General features: G+C 44.9%; 1 protein-coding gene across 1 annotated transcript; it reads left to right on the forward strand.

Annotated features, from left to right (window-relative positions):
- The first annotated feature begins 11,313 nt into the window (after window positions 1-11,313).
- LOC132766832 (aquaporin-7-like) lies at window positions 11,314-25,006 on the forward strand. Its single transcript, XM_060761182.2, has 7 exons — window positions 11,314-11,695; window positions 11,843-11,963; window positions 14,535-14,661; window positions 17,352-17,489; window positions 18,994-19,112; window positions 21,732-21,949; window positions 24,712-25,006. The coding sequence occupies exons 2-7, from the start codon at window positions 11,874-11,876 to the stop codon at window positions 24,884-24,886; spliced, it is 867 nt and encodes a 288-aa protein (XP_060617165.2). The 5' UTR covers window positions 11,314-11,695; window positions 11,843-11,873; the 3' UTR covers window positions 24,887-25,006.

Below are 25,006 nucleotides of genomic sequence, written 5' to 3' on the forward strand. Positions count from 1 at the left end.
GTAGATTTGCAGCCCTAACACTTCAGATAATATTTGGGTCTTTTTTTCTGCATTGAAGATCAGCTTACTTGACTTATTAGGTGCCTGTCATGATAGGCTCCAGCTTGCATTTGAGTCCATTGCATCTTCTCCTAGGCATGTAGTTCAGATGTGAAGACCCTCTCCCCTCCATTTGAGTGTCTCCTCGTCTCTCTTCAGTCCATAAACCTGTCCTTAGAAAAGCCATGGGCTTAGATGGAGATATCTCATAATGCCTGTATCTCAGTGGGAAGATGTCTTTCTGGGCTTCTCAGCTCTGTAGTCTCTTCCTTATCTCCTGAATGAAAACAGAGCCAGGTTCCAAAGGTGAGGCTGAATGTTGGCACGATAGAGGCTAATAAATCATATCCAAGCAAGGCTGGCTTTGGTATACAATTTTGCCACTGCCTTATATGGAGCTTCCTTGAAGCAGGAATGCTCCAGATGTGTTGGATTCCATCTCCCATGTGCCATACTACTGGGGATGATGGGAGTTCAACATTTCTGAAGGGTGCCGTGATGGGAAAGGCTGGTGTAGTCCATGCAAGCCAACACTGGCTGGCCCAAATTTGAGGGCACATCTACACAGTAGAATTGATGCATTTTGACACCATGACTCAATGCTTTGACATACTGGGAGTTATCATTTAGTGAGGCACCAGCATTTTTTGACAGAGAAGGCTGAGGAACTTAGAAAACTGCAACTCTCAGGACTCCATAACAATGAGCCATTGTAGTTCAAGAAAACCGCAACTCTCAGGACTCCATAACATTGAGCAAGTGGTGTCAAACTGCCTTAATTCTACACTGTAGATGCATCTTGGGAGGGATTACTCCAGAAATACAGAATTTGCAATTTTTGATACACAATGCAAGTGAGTAATGACTCCATGGTCTTCATGTTTGAAAATGCTAAACTGCAGGAAAGTGTATTCTTTTATTTACTTACTAGCTTGAAGACCCAGTGCCCAAGTTATTTGCTCTAAGTTTAGTCTAGATCCAATGTCAGCTAGGTTCAGTGGGTGTGGAAGAACTACAACTCCCATATGAAAATCCCATCGTCCATGGTCCATCTTCCTCCAAACCACACCTGGATGTAGAGTGGCTCATGGGGGCTCTGTGCCAAGTTTGATCTTGAGCAGTCATTGGTGTGGGTCGCAGTGGTCTCAGGAAGTGAGTGAAGGTACTGCAAGTCCCATCACCAATAGTCTGTCATCCCACAAGCTGAACCAGGATGTAGAGTGGATCATGGGGGCTCTGTGTGCGAAGATTGATCTAGATCAGTCATTGGTGTGGTTCGCAGTGGTGTCAAGAAGTGAGTGAAGATACACAAGTACCATCATCCATAGTCCAAACTCTTTGAAACTGCACCAGGATGTAATGTTGGTCATGGGAGCTCTGTGTGCCAAGTTTGGTCTTGATCAGTCATTGCTGTGGGTCGCAGTGGTCTCAGGAAGTGAGTGAAGGTACTGCAAGTCCCATAGTCCATCGTCCTACAAACCAAACTAGGATGTAGAGCAGGTCATGGGGGCTCTGTGTGCGAAGTTTGATCTAGATCAGTCATTGGTGTGGCTCACAGTGGTGTCAAGAAGTGAGTGAAGATACTGCAAGTCCCATCATCCATAGTCCAAACACTTCGAAACCACACCAGGACGTAGAGTGGGGCATGGGGGCTTTGTGTGCCAAGTTTGGTCTTGCTCAGTTATTGGTGTGGGTCGCACTAGTCTCTGGAAGTGAGTGAGGGTACTGCAAATCCCATTCTCCATGGTCTATCGTCCCCCAAACAGCAGCAGGACGTAAAGTGGGTCATGGGAGCTCTATAGATATATAGATAGTTATCAATATAGATATAGATGATACAGATATAGATAGTCTATCCCACACAGCATCAAACACACAGTTCAGTTCAACCAGTTTCCATTCAGATGGCAGTTTTACAAGGCTGTTGTTCCTCTCTGCCCAAGAGTGCTGCGACCCTACCAAACTACAACTCCCAAGATTCCAGAGCTCTGAGATTCCATGGCACTTAAACTGGTGTCAAGCTGCATTCATTCTACACGGATGATGCTCCCTTTAACCAAGAGGAAGCTCTCTCTTTCACATATATGTTACAGTACAGGAGTAGGAGCTCCCGGTGGCCAATGGGTTAAATCCTTGTGCCAGCATTACTGCTGACCAATAGATCAGTAGTTCAAATCCAGGGGGAGCAGGTTGAGCTCCCTCTGTCAGCTCCAGCTCCCCATGCAGGGACATGAGGGAAGCCTCCCACAAGGATGGTAAAATATCAAACATCCAAGCAAACCCTGGGCAATGTCCTTGCAGACGACCAATTCTCTTACACTAGAAGCAACTTGCAGTTTCTCAAGTTGCTCCTGACACACAAACACACAAAATACAGGAGTAGTCCTGGGTTTGGCTATATGACTCTCATTACAAGGGAATAGAAAGTCCACCTTGGTTTATCTGGCTGTTTGGGCCAGGCAAACCTAAGCTCTTTCTTTGCAGTGACATCACATCCTCCTTGATGATGCCATAAATAGTGATGTGACTTCACATCCTTTGTTTCCCAGAAGGTAAAGGGCTGGTGGGAAGGAGTCCACGGTTGCAAAGGAGTTTCCTTCTAAGTGTGGAAATCCCAAAGATCAAGGATTCGATGCAAGGTTCAGCATTTGAAAATCAGGTAAAACAGCTCATGGTTGTCTAAACTGTACTTTGATTTGTCTTGACCGATTATTCTTTAACCACCTTGGGGTCTTTTTTGGAGGGAGATGAAGGTGTTAGGAAATGTTGGCCATTCCCGCTATCTTGGCAATCACCTCTCCACAAAAGTCAACATTGACAGTGAAATACAACACCATCTGAGCTACTATTGGAATATAATCTCCATCCACTACTCCTGTGTCATCCCTATCACTCCAGTAGCAGGAATCCAATATGACTTTGTTCCCATTGTTCCTCAAAGAAATTTTTAATTATTTTTAACCATTTTAATTATTATACTTGGTCCTGCCATAGGTTCTTTTAATGCGTAGTGGTGTTATTGTTGATGTTTACTGCTTGTTTATGAGTTTATTTATTGTTGTATTGTTGTTGTTGTTGTTTTACTGATGTATTTAGGCTCGGCCTCTTGTAAGCCGTACCGAGTCCTTCGGGAGATGGTAGCAGGGTACAAATAAAGGTTTATTATCTATGTTTTTGATGTGGGCGCCATGGGGTGCCGATTTGTTAGCCGTCATGAATCCCTCGGCGGAGGTTGAGATAGGACGGGATATAAAAGCCTGCAATAAATAAATAAATAAATGTAATGTAATGTTAGTTTGTGGGATTAACATCGCTCAAAAACCACTGGATGATTTGACACCAAATTTGGACACAATACACCTATCAGGCCAACGAGTGACCATCACTCATAAAAACACTGAAAAACACAACAGAAGGGACTTAAAAAGCCAAAAAAGCAAAAAGATGCTACAGCGCAAGCACAAAATGATTCCCCCTGCCAAACAAAACACACAATAGCATATCCACACTCTCTTCCGGACTACAGCTCCCAGCATCCCCTAGTCCAGGCCCTTCAGGAGAGGAGGATGATCCAAATGTATTGCTTCGAAGATGCAAGCTTTCTTCTCCTTGGATTTCTTTGAGGGCATCCAAATCCCTGCGTATTCCCAATTTCCTATTCCTGGACTGCAACTCCTAGCAATCCTCCAAATAGATAGATAGATAGATAGATAGATAGATAGATAGATAGATAGAAATAGATAGGTAAATAGATTGATCAGGAGGACTGCTGGGAGTTGCAGTCCAAAAATAGGCTTTTTTGGCCTTTTAAGGCCCTTCTTCTGTGTTTTTCAATGTTTGTATGAATGATGGTCACTCATTGGCCTGATAGGTGTCTTGTATCCAAATTTGGTGTCAAATCATCCAGTGGTTTTTGAGCTATGTTAATCCCACAAACTAACATTTCAATTTTATTTATATAGATGGATGTTGTGACAAACTCCTTCAGGATGATTGTGTAAGATGTATATGAAACCCCCACAAATTTGGTGTTTAAACTTGGCCCCCATCTCCAATATTTCATGTTGTGTGTATGGCAATATTCTAAAATCTGTAGTGAAAAATCTGAACTCCCAATCACTCCTGATTTGAGATAAGGAAACCTCAACCGGTATTGTTTGGGATTTTGCCAGTGAGACTCATGCCCGCTCACTGCTGCCTCCACCTCCGCATTGTTGGTGACTCAGGAAAACTGGAGAGCCATTTCCAAAAAGGTCCTAAAGAGTTGGTGAGGAATTCCCCAGAGAATCGTATAATTATCCTGGTTTGGCAACCTTCTCCATAGAAAGGTCCCTGAGTTGTTTTGCAACCAAAATACATATGTAGCAAGCATACATGTGGATGTTTCGGTGATAAGCTGCCCCACCAAATTGTCCTCAGGAATTAGTTTAATGAGCACCCCTAAAAATACTGCTCTCAAAAGGGGAAGGGCTACCCAAATGTGGCCCATCTAAACTATCAGCAGGAAGGAAGAAGGTGAGCACGTTTGCAGTTGAGTTCACCTGGAAAGAGCTGTGATATTTGGCAGGTAAAATACTGCAGGAATCCTTTCTGCTTTCCTGGATCTGGTAAGTCCCTGTTCCAACTTTGTCCTTTATTTACTTTTTGGGGTGACAATTTTAGGGTTCCTTTAAAAAAGTCTCTGTTTACTCTCCATGTTCATAATTGTCAATTGTGCCAGCATGGTGCAGTGGTGTCAGCATTGGGCAGCATTGTGTTAAATCCCTGCTCAGCCACAATACCCACTGCATGACCAAGGGCTAGTCACACTCTCTCAGCCTCAGAGGAAGGCAATGGCACATCTCTTCTGAACAAATCTGGCCTATGGTAAATCCCAACCCTGTGATGGGACTTGTCATAGGCCAGAAATGGACTGAAGGCACACAGCAACAACAATGTTGAAATGCCATAACAATTTATTAATTGTTGTTGAATGTCTTTGGTGTTCAGTTGAGATGTTGTTGTCTACTTTTAGGCAATGTTCAGTTGGCTGAACATTGCCTAAAATTTGAATGGAAGCATCAAGAACCATGAAACACTTTTCTGGGGAGACCTGGTCAAGTTCATTTCTTCTTTCTTTTGGGCATGCATTGAACACATAGGCTTGTTCTCCAACACACTCTCCAAAACACCATTCAACCCTCATCAAACATACTCAGCATTACTACAACACATATACAACTCCCATTGCATTAACCATCCCACTATAATTTCAGTAGCTTAACTCTTTTACAGGTGGTGAGGTCAGAGGCATTAACTCTGCAATCACTTAGAAAATGCCAAGGAATTTCCAAATCCTGACAGTTCAATCATTGCTTCTGTTGTTTGAATGGGCAGCCTCTCTTATGCTGGTTTATGCTGTGCTTCCTATCAAAGAACACTGAATTTGTTTTATACAGAAAATTATTTAAAACTAGCTTGGGTACCAGGTGGTGCCTGGGTTATTTGAGAAAGTCATTATTTGTCTGTGCTCCAAGTGTTGACTAGCTCCACTGGCTGCCGATTTGCTACCGGGCCCAATTTAAGGTGCTGGTGTTATCCTACAAAGCCCTAAACGGTTCCGGCCCAAAATACCTTTCGGACCGCATCTCGGCCTATGAGCCCACGAGGACCTTGAGATCGTCTGGGGAGGCCCTTCTCTCGATCCCGCCTGCCTCACAGGCACGCCTGGCGGGGACGAGGGAGAGGGCCTTCTCAGTGGTGGCCCCCCGGCTGTGGAACACCCTCCCTGTTGACATCAGACAGGCGCCCTCCCTTATGTCCTTCCAGAAGAGCCTGAAGACGTGGCTATTCGAGAAGGCCTTTAACTAAATGCTACAGTAACTGGAAATGACAACTGGAATGGAATGTAGACTACGAGATTGGTTATGATTCTATGACAAGACGAAGTGGATTATTTTAGTGTAATTAGATGATAGTGTACTAGTGATATGTTGTTTTCTGTTGTTGTAGTTTATTGTGAAATGTGTTTTTTACATGTTGTACACCGCCGCGAGTCGCCCTAGGGCTGAGAGCGGCGGTTAACAAATGCAGCAAATAAATAAATAAAATAAATAGATCCAATGTCAGTTGGGTTCAGTGGGTGCGGGTGAACTACAACTCTTATATGCAAGTTCCATCATCCATAGTCATCCTACTCCAAACTGCACCAGCATGTAGAGTGGGTCATAGGGGCTCTGTGTGCTAAGTTTGGTCTTGATCACTCATTGGTGTGGATTGAAGTGGTCCCAGGAAGTGAGTGTAGGTATTGCAAGTCCCATCATCCATGTTCCAATATCCCACAAACCACACCAGGATGTAGAGTTGGTCATGGAGGCTCTGTATGCCAAGTTCAATCCTGATCAGTTATTGGTTGTGAGTCGCAATGGTCTCAGGAAGTGTGTGAAGGTACTGCAAGTCCCATCATCCATGGTCCATTGTCCCACAAACCACACCAGGATGTAGAGTCAGTCATGGGGGCTCTGTGTGCTAAGTTTGGTCTTAATCAGTCATTGAATGAGAGTCACAATGGTTTCAGGAAGTGACCTAAGGTACTGGAAGTCCTGCACCAACCTGCACCAGGATGTAGAGTGTATCATGGGGGCTCTGTGTGGCAATTTTGGTCTTTATAGATCATTGGATGAGAGTCGCAGTGGTTTCTGGAAGTGAGTGAAGGTCCTGCAAGTCCCATATCTATGGTCCATCGTCTCCAAACCACACCAGAATATAGAGTGAGTCACGTGGGCCCTGTGTGCCAAGTTTGTTCTTAATACATCATTGGTGTGGGTCACAGTGGTCTCAGGAAGTGAGTGAAGGTACTGAAAATCCCATTATTCATGGTCCATCCTCCCCCAAACCACAACATGACATAAAGTGGCTCATGGGAGTCTGTGTGCCAAGTTTGACCCTGATCTGTCATTGGTGGGGGTCACAGTGGTCTGTGGGAACCAAAGCATTTGAAAGTACTACAAATCCCATCATCCATTGTCCATCCTCCCCCAAAGTGCACCAGGATGTAAAGGGGATCATGGGGGTTATGTGTGCCGAGTTTGGTCCAGGTCTGTCACCTGTGCAGGTCGCAGTGGCCTGTGGATGTGGGAGCCAATCAGAAAGCTGCCACGTACATACATACAAACATACAAACACTGACTTTTATTATATATCTAGATATATAAATTACCTTGTGTATAAGATGTAGATGAAACATAACTGAATTTCATATTTATACGGATGTTGTCATACGATATTGTTGCTCTGGACCTACAAGTCGTTTCCAAATATGGTAACAACAACAACAACAACAACAACAACAACAACTAGCTGCCACGAGTTGCTGTGGGCAACCTTCCCTCCCTCTTTCTCTCCTTCTTTCCCTTCTTCCTTCGCTCCTTTCCTTTTCTTCTTTCCTTCTCTCCTTCCTTCCTTCCTTCCTTCTCTGCCTCTTTCCTTCTTTCCCTTTTTCTTTTCCTTCCGCTTTATCTCCTTTCTTCCTTCTCTACCTCTTTCCTTCCTTCTTTCCTTTGCTCTTTCCTTCTTTCACTCCCTCTTTCTTTCTTTCTTTCTTTCTTTCTTTCTTTCTTTCTCCCCTTCTCTCCCTCCCTTTTCCTTCCCATTTTTTTCTGTATTGTGATTTCACTTTTTGTCATTTAGATTTTTTTGTGTTTTTAAGTCATTTCTTCAGTTTTTGGGGAGGTTTATGAGTGATGGTTACTCATTGGCCTGTTAGGGGTATAGTGTCCAAATTTCATGTCAGTTTGTCCAGTAGTTTTGAGTTATGTTAATCCCACAAACGAACATTACATTTTTATTTATATAGATAATAATAATCCTAAAGTGAACCCATCACTTGGTTTTCTTGGCAAATTTAGTTCAGAGAGGCTTTTGCCTTAGCTCCTCTGAGGCTGAGAAAGTGTGACTTGCCCAAGGTCATCCAGTGGGTTGTCATGGCCAAGCATTCTCCAGAGTCATACTCTAACGCTCAGTCCAATACACCACACTGGTTCATACTACATACTCACACCGTTACTCACTATCACTCACTCTATATAATCATATACTTTCTAATTGCTCTATTAGTAATAATAATAATAGCAATAGTACTATGAGGTAGTCATTATCTGTGACTACAATTTGCTGGGAGATATTGCTTCCTCCCTTCTCTAATAATGCAATGACCAGGGAAATGGTGGGCACAAACCTGTTTGTCGTGTTGTCAGAGTTTCTCTTGACATTTTGCAGCCAATGGCAAAAGACAAGGTTCATCTTCCTCCTACAATGATCCCTTAGTATCTGCTGAGACTTCCAGTGAATACCAGTAGATTGCTGGAAGATATCATTGGTTTGCATGCCTGGCTATACTTCTCCAGTCTTTGCCACCAGCAATGGAACAGATATCGACTACAATCACGGGACCCACCTACACTGACCATTTAATGCAGTTTCAAACCAGTATTGCAGAAAGTGGCCATGCTGTGCCAATGAATAGATAAGAAATCCTGGAACCAGTGTGAGGCACAAATGATAATTTCACAAACTCCAGAGCACTGGGTTGTTGTAGGTTTTTTCGGGCTATATGGCCATGTTCTAGAGGCATTCTCTCCTGACGTCATGCCTGCATCTGTGACAAGCATCCTCAGAGAAAGTGAGGTCTGTTGGAAGTAGGAAAAGGGGTTTATATATCTGTGGAATGACCAGGATGAGACAAAGGACTCTTGTCTGCTGGAGCTAGGTGTGAATGTTTCGACTGACCACCTTGATTAGCATATTATGGCCTGACAGTGCCTGGAGCAAACTTTTGTTGAGAGGTGATTAGATGTCCTTGTTTGTTTCTTCTCTGTTGTTGTGCTGTTGTGATTTTAGAGTTTTCTTTTTAATACTGGTAGTCAGATTTTATTCATTTTCATGGTTTCCTCCTTTCTGTAGAAATTGTCCACATGCTTCTTGTGGATTTCAATGGCTTCTCTGTGTAGTCTGACATGGTGGTTGTGAGAGTGGTCCAGCATTTCTGTGTTCTCAAATAATATTCTGTGTCCAGGTTGGTTCCTCAGGTGCTCTGCTATGGCTGACTTCTCTGGTTGAAGTAGTCTGCAGTGCCTTTCATGTTCCTTGATTCGTGTTTGGGCAATGATGCGTTTGGTGGTCCCTCTGTAGACTTGTCCACAGCTGCATGGTATACGGTAGACTCCTGCAGAGGTGAGAGGATCCCTCTTGTCCTTTGCTGAACGTAGCATTTGTTGGATTTCCTTGGTGGGTCTGTAAGTGGTTTGTATGTTGTGTTTCCTCATCAGCTTCCCTATGCGGTCAATGGTTCCCTTGATGTATGGCAGGAACACTTTCCCTCTGGGTGGATCTTCATCTTTACTCTCGTGGCTTGTTCTTGGTCTTGCAGCTCTTCTGATGTCTGAGGTGGAGTATCCATTGGCCTGGAGAGCCCAGTTGAGGTGGTTCAGTTCACCTTGGAGGAGGTGGGGTTCTGATGCACTTAAAGGATATACATTTTTTTTGCATTTTTGGTAGGAGTTTGTTGTCTGGTTGTTTCAGTTCAAACCGGGTTTTGAACTGCATTAAATGGTCAGTATAGATAGGGCCATAGTGAATCCTGGAACTAGAGACAGGGGAGCCATAGCAAAGTTCCACATATGGGAACCTATGTCATGCTTGACCACTTAGGATCCTAACTAACATGCTTATTGCTAAAATTATTTTAACAGAGGGATTATATATAGAACAGCCACCAGTATGTTAATCCATTATTACATTAATGTCTATAGAATCATAGAGTTGGAAGAGACCTCCTGGGCCATCCAGTCCAACCCCATTCTGCCAAGAAGCAGGAAAATTGCATTCAGAGCACCCCCGACAGATGACCATCCAGCCTCTGTTTAAAAGCTTCCAAAGGAGGAGCCTCTACCACACTCCGGGGCAGAGAGTTCCACTGCTCAACAGCTCTCCTTACAGTTAGGAAGTTCTTCTTAATGTTCAGGTGGAATCTCCTTTCTTGTAGTTTGAAGCCATTGTTCCATTGCGTCCTAGTCTCCAGGGCAGCAGCAAACAAGTTTGCTCCCTCATCCCTATGACTTCCCCTCACATATTTATACATGGCTATCATATCTCCCCTCAGCCTTCTCTTCTTCAGGCTAAACATGCCCAGTTCCCTAAGCCGCTCCTCATAGGGCTTGTTCTCCAGACCCTTGATCATTTTAGTCGCCCTCCTCTGGACACATTCCAGCTTGTCAATATCTCCCTTCAATTGCGGTGCCCAGAATTGGGCACATTATTCCAAGCAGAATAATGTGGTCTAACCAAGCAGAATAGAGGGGTAGCATGATTTCCCTGGGTCTAGACACTGGACTCCTGTTGATGCAGGCCAAAATCCCATTGGCTTTTTTTTTTTTGCCACAGTCCACTGCATCACATTATACATTATTACATCTTCCAAAGTGTTGGTGATGTGCCTTCAATCCGTTTCTGAGTTATAGTGAGATTAAGGCAAAGTCTTGGGGTGTGGAAGTCATGCGACCCCTCTATTCCGCCTTGGTCAGACCACACCTAGAATCACGCCGTGTCCAATTCCGGGGACCGCAATTGAAGGGAAATATTGGCAAGCTGGATCAAGGGTCTGGAGAACAAGTCCTATGAGGAGCAGCTGAAAGAGCTGGGCATGCTTAGCCTTGAGAAGAGAAGGCTGAGAGGAGACATGAGAGCCATGTATAAATATGTGAGAAGAAGTAATAGGGAGGAGGGACCAGGCGTGTTTTCTGCTGCCCTGGAGACTAGGACGCAATGGAACAATGGCTTCAAACTACAAGAAAGGATTCCACCTGAACATTGGGAAGAACTTCCTAACGGTGAGATTGAGCTGTTCGGCAGAGGAACTCTCTGTCCCAGAGTGTGGTGGAAGCTCCTTCTTTGAAAGCTTTGAAACAAAGGCTGGATGACCATCTGTCAGGGGTGCTTCTTCGCAGAATAGGGTTGGATTGAATGGTATATGAGGTCTCTTCCAACTCTATGATTCTATGAATGGAGTTTTAATGCATTTTAATTGTTTTAATGATACAAAATATTGGATTTTTTATTTTTATATTTATAGTTTAAGTCATTGAGCATTGTTTTAATTTGCATTATTCATTGTTAGCTGCCTTGACTCCTTATATAGGAGAAAGGCAGGATGGTAACGAAGTAAATACATAAACCTGTCATAAGATTTTCTGGTACGAAGAGTCTGTTGCTTGCCAGTGAGTTTTATGATCAAGAGTTGAATTGAACCCTGGTCTCCAGAGCCATAATCCAATGCTCAAACTACTCTACCACGCTGGCACTATTGCATCTGTCAGAAGCATTGCACATTTGCAAAACATTAAACACACATGTTACGTCAGAAGAAACCGGGAAAAGTATTGTGGTGTTCACTGCTTGATCTCATCAAAATATGCTGCTGCTTTCAAAGAAGAGACAGCGTTCAACACTTACTGGCTTTGCTTCCCTTTTCTCTTCTTTCCCAAACAATAGATTTCATTTTCCAGGCTTTCTTTAAGGCGGGTCTGTTTTCTTTCACAGCGGAGAGAATTTCGTAAGCTTTGGAGCATGAATATTGCTCCAAAGGGTTCACAGGGCAGAGTTTGCAGAGAGGAAGAGAGAGGTAAGAAAGGGAGGAGGAAGCAGCGTGATACTCGCACTGTCATAACCAGATCTTCACAACAACCCAACCAAGATGGGGTTAAAAGGATGGTGGCACCAGTCCCAGTAAAGAAGTGCTCCACTACAGTGACGTCTTCCTTCTCAACAGGAGCTGAGTTTCCTCAACATCTGGGTTAAAGATGTTGGAAAAGGTCATCGGCTTGGTGACGATCCGGAATGAGACAGTCCGGCAAGGTCTGGCAGAGGCCCTGGCAACCTACCTTCTGATGGTGAGGAGGAGGAGGACGAGAATTGGCTCAAGGTGCCAAGAGTTGGAGAGGAGTTTTGAGGCTTTGGGTGGAGGGATGGCCAGCTTGGGATGGCTTTGCTCCTCTTTCTTGGGGTAGGAAAGAGTGGCATCTGGACCCAAAGGAAGGGTGTCATTTGCTGAGAGCCCCCTTTGACCAAGGAGAGGGAAAAAATAGGAAGGAGAGGAGGGAACACAATAGCACTGTTTACACAGGCAGAACAGTTTGCTGTCCCTCTGAATTGTCCAGTGTCATAGTACCAGTGGGTTGTTGTAGGTTTTTTCGGGCTATATGACTATGTTTTAGAACAGTGGTTCTCAACCTGGAGTCCCCAGATGTTTTTGGCCTACAATTCCCAGAAATCCTAACAGCTGGTAAACTGGCTGGGATTTCTGTGAGTTGTAGGCCAAAAACATCTGGGGACCCCAGGTTGAGAACCATTGTTCTAGAGGCATTCTCTCCTGATGTTTCACCTGTATCTATGGCAAGCATCCTCAGAGGTAGTGAGGTCTGGAGAGACAAAACGTCAGGAGAGAATGCCTCCAGAACATGGCCATATAGCCTGAAAAAACCTACAACAACCCAGTGATTCTGGCCATGAAAGCCTTCGACAATACATAGTACAAGTGTTAATGCCACACATCGTCGAAGGCTTTCATGGGTGGAATCACTGGGTTGTTGTAGGTTTTTCAGGCTATATGACCATGCTCTAGAAGCATTCTCTCCTGACATTTCGCCTGCTTCTATGGCAAGCATCCTCAGAGGTTGTGAGGGGGATTCATAATTCAGAACCTTGAGTTCTGTTTCCGTTTCGGTAAAATTCAGTCCATTCAGGCCAGTGGGGGAACTTGTGAGGCTCAAACTGTTAGTTAATTGAGATAAATCACCTCCCTTATTTCAATCTGCTTTGACCTTTCAAGCATCTGCCTAAAGGCACAAAATGGAAAAATCACCGAACTCCTTCAATTCAGCTTCCAATAAAAATGCAATAACAATAAGCACAATAGTTAAAAACATACAATTAATACAATATCAACTAAAAACCGCTCTATAGCCCGCATACATCGAGTTCTAAAATCTGTCATCCATTTAGCATTACCATAGTCCTTTCCAACTCTAAACATCATTACCTTTTTGATCTGCCAGATTACCCAAAGGCCTGGTCCCATATCCATGTCTTCAGCTTCCTTCTGAAGGAGAGGAGGGATGTTGATGACCTGATTTTCCCGGGGAATGAATTCCACAGGCGAGGGGCCACCACTGAGAAGGCCCTGTCCCTCGTCCCCACCAGCCTCACTTGTGATAAGGGTGGGGCCGAGAGCAGGGCCTCCCCAGAAGATCTTAAACTCCGTGGTGGGACATAAAAGGAGATACGTTCGGACAGGTACGCTGGCCCAGCGCCGTATAGGGTTTTATAGGTCAAAACCAGCACTTTGAATTGTGCTTGGAACTGGATCGGCAGCCAGTGGAGCTGATGTAGCAGAGGAGTTGTGTGCTCCCTGTATGACGCTCCGGTGATTAATCTGGCTGCCGCCCGTTGGACTAATTGAAGTTTCCGAACAGTCTTCAAAGGCAACCCCACGTAGAGTGCGTTGCAGTAATCTATTCGGGATGTAACAAGAGCGTGGACCACTGTGGCCAGATCAAACTTCCCAAGGTACGGGTGCAGCTGGCGCACAAGTTTTAATTGCGCAAAAGCTCTCCCGGCCACCGCTGAGACCTGGGTTTCCAGGCTCAGCGATGAGTCCAGGATCACTCCCAAGCTGCGAACCTGCGTCTTCAGGGGGAGTGGAACCCCATCCAACACAGGCTGTAACCCTATGCCCTGTTCGGCTTTGTGACTGACCAGTAGGACCTCTGTCTTGTCTGAATTCAATTTCAATTTGTTAGCTCTCATCTAGTCCGACACAGCGGCCAAGGTTTGGACAGCCTCCTTGGTGATAGGTGAGAAGGAATGACAGATTTGGACATCATCTGCACCTAATATTCAGGGCCAACTGAGTGGCCACATTACTATGACCACTCCAAGGTTTCTTCACTCTTCATTCATGCAAATGTGCATATTGATTACGCATGAGCAAACTTCATCCCTCCCTCCCAAGTGTTTTGGAATACTGGCTGTTAGGAATTGTGGAAGTTGATGTCCAAAGCACCTGGAGAAAGGGCTGAAGTTTGTCCATGCCTGATATAGATGTATTCCTTGATAGGCCATTGGGCAACCCTTTCAGCAAAGTTACCAGCTCATATCGTGCAATTCATTCCAAATGATGCCGTGAAGTCAGAAACCATCCTTTATGGTTAGCAATCCTTTGCTCTCCAATATCTCAGGCAGGGATAGTTCCCAACTCTCTTAGATCTCCTTCAACTGGAGATGACAAGGATGAAACCTTTGACTTTTGGGTTTGGAAGGGTGACCCTCCCTGGCCCCACTGTATAAATTAAAATTCTCATTTCTTGAGCAGATTTCAGCTGATCAAAGGAGACGATAGAGATTGTCCATCTTCCAAGAAGGCAGATGGTCTCACAGTCCTCTCTCTCTGTTCTTCCCAACAGACGGTTGGCAATGCCTGCGTTGCCCAGGTGGTGTTGGGACGGAAGGAGTATGGGCAGTATTTGAGCATCAATCTGGCATTTGGATTCGGCGTCATGCTGGGTGTCCATGCCGCAGGTGGAATCTCAGGTGAGTCCTGACCCCCAGGTTGAGAAATGGTGCCTGAAGGCCATCCAGTCCAACTCCCTTCACCAGGGCATTAAAACATAATCAAAGCCCTCCTGACAAAAAGCCATTCAGCCAAAGATATAGATAGATAGATATGATTCACACACACACACACATATTTATATGACAGATATAGTTACTTACTTAGGCGATCCCTCGTTTCCCGATGATTGTCTTCCAGTGTTCTTGTGGATCTGTATGTGGCTGTGGAGCCCTCTTCTTGCTCTGCACCTTCTTCCGCAGTGAGGGCATTGGTTTCCAGATGGAAGGCGGTCTCGGTCAGGGTTGGCTTGACGCGCCTTCCTCTTGGTATGTTTCTCCCTTTCACCCTCCATTCGTGCCTCTTCAAATTCTGCAGCACTGCTGGTCACAGCTGACCTCCAGCTGGAGCGCTCAAGGGCCAGGGCTTCCCAGTTCTCAGTGTCTATGCCAGAGTTTTTAAGGTTGGCTTTGAGCCCATCTTTAAATCTCTTTTCCTGTCTACCAATATTCCATTTGCCGTATTGTCGAAGGCTTTCATGGCTGGAATCACTAGATTCTAGTAGTTTTTTTTGGGCTATAGGTCCATGTTCTAGAGGCATTTCTCCTGACGCTTTGCCTGCATCTATGGCAAGCATCCTCAGAGGTAGTGAGGTCGTGTGATCTCAGAGGTCGTGTGGCCACAGTGGTCCACGCTCTTGTTACATCCCGAATAGATTACTGCAATGCACTCTACATGGGGTTGCCTTTGAAGACTGTTCGGAAACTTCAACTAGTCCAACGGGCGGCAGCCAGATTAATCACCGGAGCGTCATACAGGGAGCACACAACTCCTCTGCTACATCAGCTCCACTGGACCTCACTACCTCTAAAGATGCTTGCCATAGATGCAGGCGAAACGTCAGGAGAAATGCCTCTAGAACATGGCCCTATAGCCTGAAAAAACCCACAAGAACCTAGTGATTCCATTTGCTGTTCTTAAGTTCAGAGTAGAGCAACTGCTTTGGGAGACGGTGGTCGGGCATCCGGACAACGTGGCCGGTCCAGCGGAGTTGATGGCGGAGGACCATTGCTTCAATGCTGGTGGTCTTTGCTTCTTCCAGCACGCTGACGTTTGTCCGCCTGTCTTTCCAAGACAGATATAGTACCATAGATTTGAAAGGGACCCCTAAAGAAGGAATGTTGCTTGTTCCAGAATAGGCAAACCAGACAATCTCTACATCAACACTGACAAAGAAACAACAAGAAATACTATTTACCCACAAGGATAAAGAAATGACATCAATTAGAAATTATGTTGTTGTTTAGCAGTTTGAAAACATGCACATGTGAGTAGATCAATAGGTACCACCTTGACGAGAAGGTAACAGCACTCCATGCAATTATGCTGGCCACATGTCCTTGGACGTGTCTATGGGCAATGCTGGCTCTTTGGCTTAGAAATTGAGATGAGCATCACCCCCCCCCCCCCCCCCCAGAGTCAGACACAACTAGACAATATATTTTAATGTGTTTATTTTAACTATGTTGTTGTCGTTGTTGTTGTTGATGATGATGATTATGATGATGGATGGACACAGAAAGGAAGTTTGAGATAAAGTTCATCTGCCCATTCTTATTGCACTTGCCTATTGCACATATCCTTGTTCAATTGGGGGCCCCAGTGGCGCAGTGAGTTAAACTGCTGTGCTACTGAACTTGCTGACCCAAAGGTTGGTGGTTCAAATCCAGGGAGCAGGGTGAGCTCCCACTGTTAGCCCCAGCTTCTGCCAACCTAGCAGTTATTTATTTATTTATTTATTTACAGTATTTATCTATTCACACCGCAGGGGACTCAGGGCAGATCACAGTGTACACATATATGGCAAACATTCAATGCCAATTTTTGACATACAACATATACAGACATACACAGAGGCTATTTAACGTTTTCTGGCCGCCAGGAGAGCTGTCGCTTTCATCGTCTATCTGCGACACTGATGAAGCACTTCCGCATTCCCCGCATGCTTCCCCGCTGGAATGCTTTGCTGGAGTCTTCTTTATGGCCTCATAAATCAGTTAATTTAGCCTCCCCACACTTTAAGGTGGTACCTAATTTTCCTACTTGACAGATGCAACTGTCTTTCGGGTTGCAAAGGTCGACAACAGGCTACACAATTGGTTGGAAACCCACTCCAACCCGGGCTGGCTTCAAACTCATGACCTTTTGGTCAGAGCGATCTTAATGCAGCTGACACTCAGCCAGCTGCACCACAATCCCGGTGCTAGAAAACATGCACTTGTGAGTAGATCAATAGGTACTGCCTTGGCGAGAAGGTAACGGGACTCCATGCAGTTATGCCGGCCACGTCCTTGGACGTGTCTATGGGCAATGCTGGCTCTTTGGCTTAGAAATTGAGATGAGCATCACCCCTCAGAGCCAGACACAACTAGACTTAATGTCAGGGGAAATCTTGACCTTTTTTAACCTTGTTCAATCACTGTTGACACTGAGCAACATAGTTGAGATTTACACTATGGAACTCTCCGCTGTTGTGGTTTTATTGCATTTTTGTAAAAAGACCCTTGGTCAAAATTCATGATGATAGGAATAATAATATTGTTGCTGTTGATGGTGGTGGTCGTTCCTTGTGACATTAATGATTCCATTACCCTTGTTTCCGTTGAAACAGGAGCTCACATGAATGCCTCCATCACCTTTGCAAACTGCCTCATAGGAAATCTCTCCTGGTACAAGTTTCCGGCGTACGTGATTGGACAGTTTCTGGGCTCCTTTTTGGCTGCCTGTACAGTTTTTGCTCTGTACTACGGTATGTAGCTTCCTTACCTGCTTGTCCTGCAAAACCTGAGAAATGCAAAGTGGAAATGCTATGCTTTAAGCTATTTGGTGTTCATAAGCTTGAGGAAAGTCCGGGTAATGGTTACGAAGGATGTGGAAAGGTATTCTATTCAGCCCTCCAATGGGACACAAGTTCTTTAATAATAATAATAAACCTTTATTTATACCCCGCACCACAATTCAAGCTGGAATGTGTCCAGAGGAGGGCGACTAAAATGATCAAAGGTCTGGAGAACAAGCCCTATGAGGAGCGGCTTAAGGAGCTGGGCATGTTTAGCCTGAAGAAGAGAAGGCTGAGAGGAGATATGATAGCCATGTATAAATTATGTGAGAGGAAGCCACAGGGAGGAGGGAGCAAGCTTGTTTTCTGCTTCCTTGGAGACTACGACGCAATGGAACAATGGCTTCAAACTACAAGAAAGGAGATAGGTGGGGCGTGGCAATTCTAGATCTCTAGTAAAGTGCATTTGGGACATATTGCTTGGAGTTTCCTTATTCTGGGAAGGCACACTGGAACAACCACGTTTTCAAGCTCCTTCTAAAGACTGCCAGCATTGGGACATGCCTGATGTCCTTGGGGAGTGAGTTCCAGAGTCGAGGGGCCACCACCGAGAAGGCTCTGTCCCTCGTCCCCACGAATCGCGCTTGCGATGCAGGTGGGAGCGCGAGCAGGGCTTCTCCAGATGATCGAAGAGATTGTGTGGGTTCGTATACAGAGATGCGGTCATGACGGTAGGTGGGTCCCAAACCGTTCAGGGCTTTGTAGATGAGAACCTGCATCTTGAATTGGGTCCGGAAAATGAAAGGCAGCCAGTGGAGCTCCTTAAACAGGAGAGCTGACCAGATGGTCCTCCCTGAGTCCCTTGGGGAGATGGTAGCGGGGTATAAATAAAGTATGATGATGATGATGATGATGATGATGATGATGATGATTATTATTATATAACACTTTGATCTACGAAAACACAGATGCCAAAATGGGAGGTGCAGGGCCTTCTCTCCAGTGGCACCCCAAGTTTGGATTCTCTTCCCTTGTAAGCATGATTGGCACCAATCCTTAAGTGTTAGAAGGGACCCCCAAGGGCCATCCAGTCCAGCCCCCTTCTGCTGGGCAGGAATACCCAATCAACGCACCCTCAACAGATGGTCCTCCAGATGGTCCTCCAGAGAAGGAGACTCCACTATGTTCTGAGGGAGGATATTCCATCGTTGAACAGCTCTGAACCTCAGGAGGTCCTTCCTACAAATTTAGGAGGAATCCCTTTTTCCTGCCATTTGAACCCATTGTTCTGTATCCTGGTCTTTAGAGCAGCAGAAAACAGGCTTGCCCGCTCCTCAATAGGACACACTTTCAAATAGTTCAACCTGACTTCTCATATATCTTTGATCTTTTTTATTGCCCTTCGATATCCTCGGTCGCTTTTTCACCATCCTTGTTCAAGTGCTTATCTCGGTTGCTTCTCCTTCCATCCTAGATGCTCTCCAGGAGTATACGGGAGGAGTCCTGACCGTCACGGGACCTACCGCCACCGCAGGGATCTTTTCCACCTACCCGGCCCCATACATGTCTATGTGGGGTGGGTTTTTTAATGAGGTGAGTGCCTGAAACCCATCTACAATGGTGGGATGCTGGGAAGGGGGCAGAACATGACCAAGGCTTGGCTCTATTCTTTAGACACCTGAGTCCTTTGGTCAACTCCTTTCAGCCTGAATTCACTCTGATTTATGGCCTTGCCAAATATTTAGCATCTCAGCTTCACTCAGGTCTATATCACTTGAAACAGCAGGAAATACTGATGTTTGGGGATACCCTAGTGTTTGTGGGGATGGACAACCAAAATAAGAGCTTTACCCCCCTGATACTTGTCTTCAGACCCCAAATTTCTGGTATTGCAATAGTTTAAAACTTGCTCATTTGGAAATCCAGTTTAGGAAAGAAAAGGGGTCAGGCAAAGTGACCAAAGAGATGGCAATAAAATATTCCGCAGTGCTAATGACTTTCGATGCCCCACTTACTGCAAGACTAGAAATTTGGGGACTTAAGGAAAATATCATTTGAGCTGGGCATAATTCCCATGAGGGGAAAACTCTTATCTGCTCATTATGTGCCCAGTTGTGGTGACCGTGTGCATCATAAGATATGAGCTGCGTCATTTCACTTTTGGGGAACTCTGCCAGCTGCTACAATGTTTCTCATCCTGGGGGTCAGGACCCTTGTGGAGATCATGGAGAAGTATCAGAGGGGTCTCCAAAGACCAGAAACACATGATTTTCTGTTAGTCATTCTGTGTGGGAAGTTTGACCCAATTCTATCATTGGTGGGGTTCAGAATGCTCTTTGATTGTAGGTGAACTATAAATCCCAGCAACTACAACTCCCAAATGTCAAGGTCTATTTTGCCCAAACTCCACCAGTATTCACATTTGGGCATACTGAGTATTTGTACCAAGTTTGGTCCAGATCCATCATTGTTTGAGTCTGGATGTAGGTGAACTACAACTCCAAAACTCAAGGTCAATGCGCACCAAATTCTTCCAGTATTTTCTGTTGATCATTTGAGTTCTTTGTGCCAAGTTTGATTCAGTTCCATCACTGGTGGAGTTCAGAATGCCCTTTGATTGTAGGTGAACTATAAATCCCAGCAACTACAACTCCCAAATGTCAAGGTCTGTTTTGCCCAAACTCCACCAGTATTCACATTTGGGCATACTGAGTATTCGTGCCAAGTTTGGTCCAGATCCATCATTGTTTGAGTCTGGATGTAGGTGTACTACAACTCCAAAACTCAAGGTCAATGCGCACCAAATTCTTCCAGTATTTTCTGTTGATCATTTGAGTTCTGTGTGCCAAGTTTGATTCAGTTCCATCACTGGTGGAGTTCAGAATGCCCTTTGATTGTAGGTGAACTATAAATCCTAGCAATTACAGCTCCCAAACCCCATCAGTATTCAGATTTGGGCGTATTGGATATTTGTGCGAAATTTGGTCCAGTGAATGAAAATACATCCTGCATATCAGATATTTACATTATGATTCATAACAGGAGCAAAATGACAGTTATGAAGTAGCAATGAAAATAATGTTATGGTTGGGGGTCACCACCACATGAGGAACTGTATTAAGGGATGGTGTCATTAGGGAGGTTGAGAAACAATGTGCTAGAGAGCCAAGGCCAACTTTGAGAGAGCTCTCCAAGGTGCTGAATCTGAATTGGGGCCAATACTTTTATCCTTTGGATTGTCCCGTGCCATGGACACCATCAGTTGCCACTTCCTGTGTGATTCTGGACATTGTAGTCTGGGAAAAGGAACTATTCCAAGCCGATCTCCATAGTGAGGTCAGTGTGGGTTGAGATCTATGCAACTTTGTTGCATTGGAATGCATCTTGGCTTGAGCCAGATTGTGGTGTGCCATTTTGGGGCCATAGAAATGTCTTTTGGGGAGTGGGATGTTTGAAAACACAGGGTTTTTTTCAATCCTGATGTCCAATTTCAGCACCAGTAGCCAGGATGTGGGGGGTTGCTGTTCTCTGGAATAGAGTAGAGAAAGGAAATGGGTGTATGGGGGAGTCAGAGTAAGATTGGAAGCACAAGGCTCACGAATGTGGACTGTCCCATAGGTGGTGATATGGGAACCTTATTTCCACATCAATGTGTCCGATACCTGCAGAAAGAAAACTAGCATCTCAGGAGAAACCTCTTTGCTTCTTATATTAGCTTTCTATGCATGGAGGTTCAGACATCTAAGTAATCCAGAACAGGGATGAGCAAAGTGTGACCCATAGGCTGCCTGTGCTTTTAAGGCCATGAACTCCACTCTTCCATCTCGGGGAAACAAGGATATTTGCTTCTCCTCGAAGTTCCAGGAACAATACTTCTGCAAACTCTAAAGCTCTTTGCAACCTCCAGATTCACTCCGCTGCAACCAAACTAAAAGTGGCTTTTCCTGTTTTGAATATTGTTGGGGTTGGTTCTGCAGTAAGGTCTATGGCTGTTTGGGATTAAACAAAAGACTAACTGAAGTTGCCATCCCAGAACCAGAATGAAAATGTAGACAACTCATAAACGTCCTCAGATCATCTAGGATATGGTGAAGAAATTGCAGTGACCGTTGTGCACTGACTGGCATGGGATTTCTTGATTTGAGAAGGCTCTTCTGTGTGTTGACTGTCTTCTCTGTGTCCCCTCCTCTCTCCCCATCCCATTCCCTCCAGGTCATTGCCACCAGTATTCTTCTCATTGGAGTCCTCTCCATCAATGACACAAAGAATGCAGCTGCTCTTCAGGGCACTGGCGCGTTTATCACGGGGCTTCTCGTTGTGGCAATTGGCATGTCCATGGGCATGAACACCGGCTACGCCATCAACCCTTCCCGGGATTTGCCACCAAGGATTTTCACTGCCATTGCTGGATGGGGTCGGGATGTCTTCCTGTGAGTTTACCTCCGTGTGTTGCAATACAGAGCAGGAAACGAGACCATAAGATAACAATCCACCACACTTGACTGTGGGAAAAACAATCCCTTTTTATTGATGCAAAATGGTTACAAAATAGAGGAAAATGCAAAGTCAAAAAGCCACAGTAAAATTCAGCAGTCAGGAATATCCATGAATTAGATCAAAATTCCAAAAGCAACACTGTAAAAACCTGGAACCTGTTAGCAAATCACTAATCGTACTTGGATCACTAGAAGCCTCTTGGGATGTAGGCCACAGGAAACAGGGAAATCTGCCAAGGTAATGCCTCAGTCTAAATGATGCCTGTTCTAAAGAGACAACCCGGCGAGAGGCAATTAAAACTGAAGAAACTGTTTCGTGACACGCCTCCAGGCTTTGAAGCCTGAGCTTCCTTTTCCCTTAATTTGCTTGACCTTCGCAAACTCTGCGATTCACTCCTGTTTTTCCAAATCTGTCCTTTTCTATCCTCATTAAGGAATCCAGGTGCTATCTCCTCTGGAGAGTTATCACCCCTTGACTCTGCAACATTCTCATCAGAATGTGTAGTTTCACTTTCCAAGTCACTGACCTCAGAATTACCCTCAGGGAGAAATACATTTTCAGTAGCATCAGGAAATACAATCAGAGAATCCGGTTCAGGTTCACACACAGGCTGAACCCCAACACCGTGGTTGCCAGGATGGGCAACTGGTGCCTCTTAGATATTATTCTTTTTGGACTGCAACTCTCATAACCCCTTTATTGACCCTACTAGCTTGGATAGATGGGAGTTGTATTGCCATACACACATACATTCTGGGTGCTTCTACACTGTATCATCTGAACTGCCATAGCTCAATGCTGTGGAATCATTGGAGGAAGTTTGTCATGGTCTTTAGCCTTTACTGCCAAGGAATGCTATTGGACCGGGCTGTGGCGCAGCTAGTAAGTAGCAAGTTGTATTAAATCACTACTGACTGAGAGGTCATGAGTTTGAAGCCTGCCTGGGTCAGAGTGAGCTCCCAACCATTAATAGTCTAGCTTGCTGTTGACCTATGCAGTCCAAAAGACAGTTGTATCTGTCAAGTAGAAAATTTAGGTACCGGTTTATGCGGGGAGGTTAATTTACCGTATATTCCAGGGTACAAAACGACTGGGGCTATAAGACGACCCCCCAACTTTAGCAAACAAAATAGAGAGTTGGGGATATACTCGCCGTTTAAGACAACTCTCCAAACCAGGCGCTTCTCAGGCCGCTCTCCTTCTTCCTGTCCAGGCCTCGCGCAAAGTGCCTCTTCTCCCACGAGACAATGTTGTCTTACGGGAGAAGAGGCACTTCTCGTGAGGTATGGACAGAAAGGAGAGTGGCCTGAGCAGCGCGGAAAGCAGCCCAGGGGCCTGGCCACCAACAAAGAAGAGGCCTGGGCCTGAGCAAGGAACGCAACCAGGAAGGGAGGAAGGACGGGGAGCCTGCCTGGGAGGCCACCATGAGTCAAGGTGGAGGAGGAGGAGGGGAGCCCGAGCCCAAGGCAGCCATAGTATGTAATTTTATTATTATTTTAATTTTATACCCGGCGTACTAGACGACCCCCAAAATTTTATAAGGTTTTACATGCCTAAAAAGCCGTCTAGTACACCGGAATATACGGTAACTAATTTACAACAACATAAAACCTTCAGCAGTGTGTGCAAGAATGAGGAAGTACTTCATCAAGGATTGGTATCACTAGTGAATGGTGAAGCAGCACCCCCCACCCCCCCTGTGGCTGAGAATTGAGCATACCCTCATGAAGCCGGAAAGCTGGAATGTTAAATTGCCTCTGTGTCTGTCTATATATGTTGTACGTCTAAATGGCACTGAATGTTTGCCATGTATATGTGCATTGTAACCTGCCCTGGGTCTCCTGCGGGGTGAGAAGGGCAGAATATAAATCATGTAAATAAGCAAATAAATAAATTTTCCCAAACTACAAATCCCAGGTTTTCAAAGCATTGAGCTATGTCAGTTCAAGTGGTGTCAAACTGCATTCATTCCACAATATAAATGCTCCCTCCCTCTCTCTTTCTCTCTCTTTCTCTCCATCTGTGTGTATGTGTCTGTCTGTCTATCTATCTATCTATCTATCTATCTAGCTATCTATCTATATTCTATATGTTTGTGTCTAACAGCTCTATACAATCAGGAGGTTCTTCCTAATGGTTAGGTGGAATCTCATGTCCTGCAAAATGAATCCGTTGCTCCATTGTGTCCTAATCTCCAGAGCAGCAGAAAACTAAACCTTGCCCCCTCCTCAATGTGCCATCCTTGTGATGTAATGTAAAATCACGCATAGTTCACATTTGATCAGTCCACACACTGAAAGAAAACATGCTACACAGATTTTCAATAAAGAACAAGTAGTTTAGTCTTTGTAATCCAGACCAACATATGTACAATGATGTGATCAGTCACATTAACTCACATAATGTCCTTTTAGAGGGATTTTTTATATAAAAAAAGAGAGAGAGATTTAAAATGGTCTTTCTTTGTCCATGTGGAGAGACTCCTTCCAGCAGGTCATGAAGCAAGAGCGCACTCCAAACTGTCTCTCTCTCTGCTTGTGAGCACTTGCACAGCTCAACTGTGAAAAATGTAACTGTATCCAAAACTCCCAGGCTCAGCTAGCTCCCTGAGCGTAACCCAACCGTTGACACACACACACACTATCTGATTTCTTACATGCCCTAACAATCCTTTATGTATTCCGCTTTCTTTCAGAGCTGGAAATTGCTGGTGGTGGGTCCCCATTGTGGCCCCAACGTTGGGGAGTCTGCTTGGAATCTTCATCTACAACATCTTTGTTGACTTCCACAACCGACCTCAGCCAAAGCCAGAACCCTGTCAGAAGAACGAATCCAATAAAGACAGCCTGGACATTGAGGTCCAGCTGTGAAAGCAGGACTGGGAAACGATGGAGCAAAGACAGCTTTCAGCAGACTGTAATATTTTGAATGTGCCACCAGACAACTGTGCACAATAAATGGAATAAATGGAAATGTGCGTGTTAGACAAG

The sequence above is a fragment of the Anolis sagrei genome, chromosome 2 (genome assembly GCF_037176765.1).
Source record: "Anolis sagrei isolate rAnoSag1 chromosome 2, rAnoSag1.mat, whole genome shotgun sequence".
Taxonomy (NCBI): domain Eukaryota; kingdom Metazoa; phylum Chordata; class Lepidosauria; order Squamata; family Dactyloidae; genus Anolis; species Anolis sagrei.

Excerpts from the sequence above, each read along its gene's own strand:
- LOC132766832 (XM_060761182.2), top strand. The coding sequence starts at position 11,874 with ATGTTGGAAAAGGTCATCGGCTTGGTGACGATCCGGAATGAGACAGTC. Across the intron at positions 11,964-14,534 it reads TGGCAACCTACCTTCTGATG|ACGGTTGGCAATGCCTGCGT; the intron begins GTGAGGAGGAGG and ends TCTTCCCAACAG. Across the intron at positions 21,950-24,711 it reads TGGGGTCGGGATGTCTTCCT|AGCTGGAAATTGCTGGTGGT; the intron begins GTGAGTTTACCT and ends GCTTTCTTTCAG.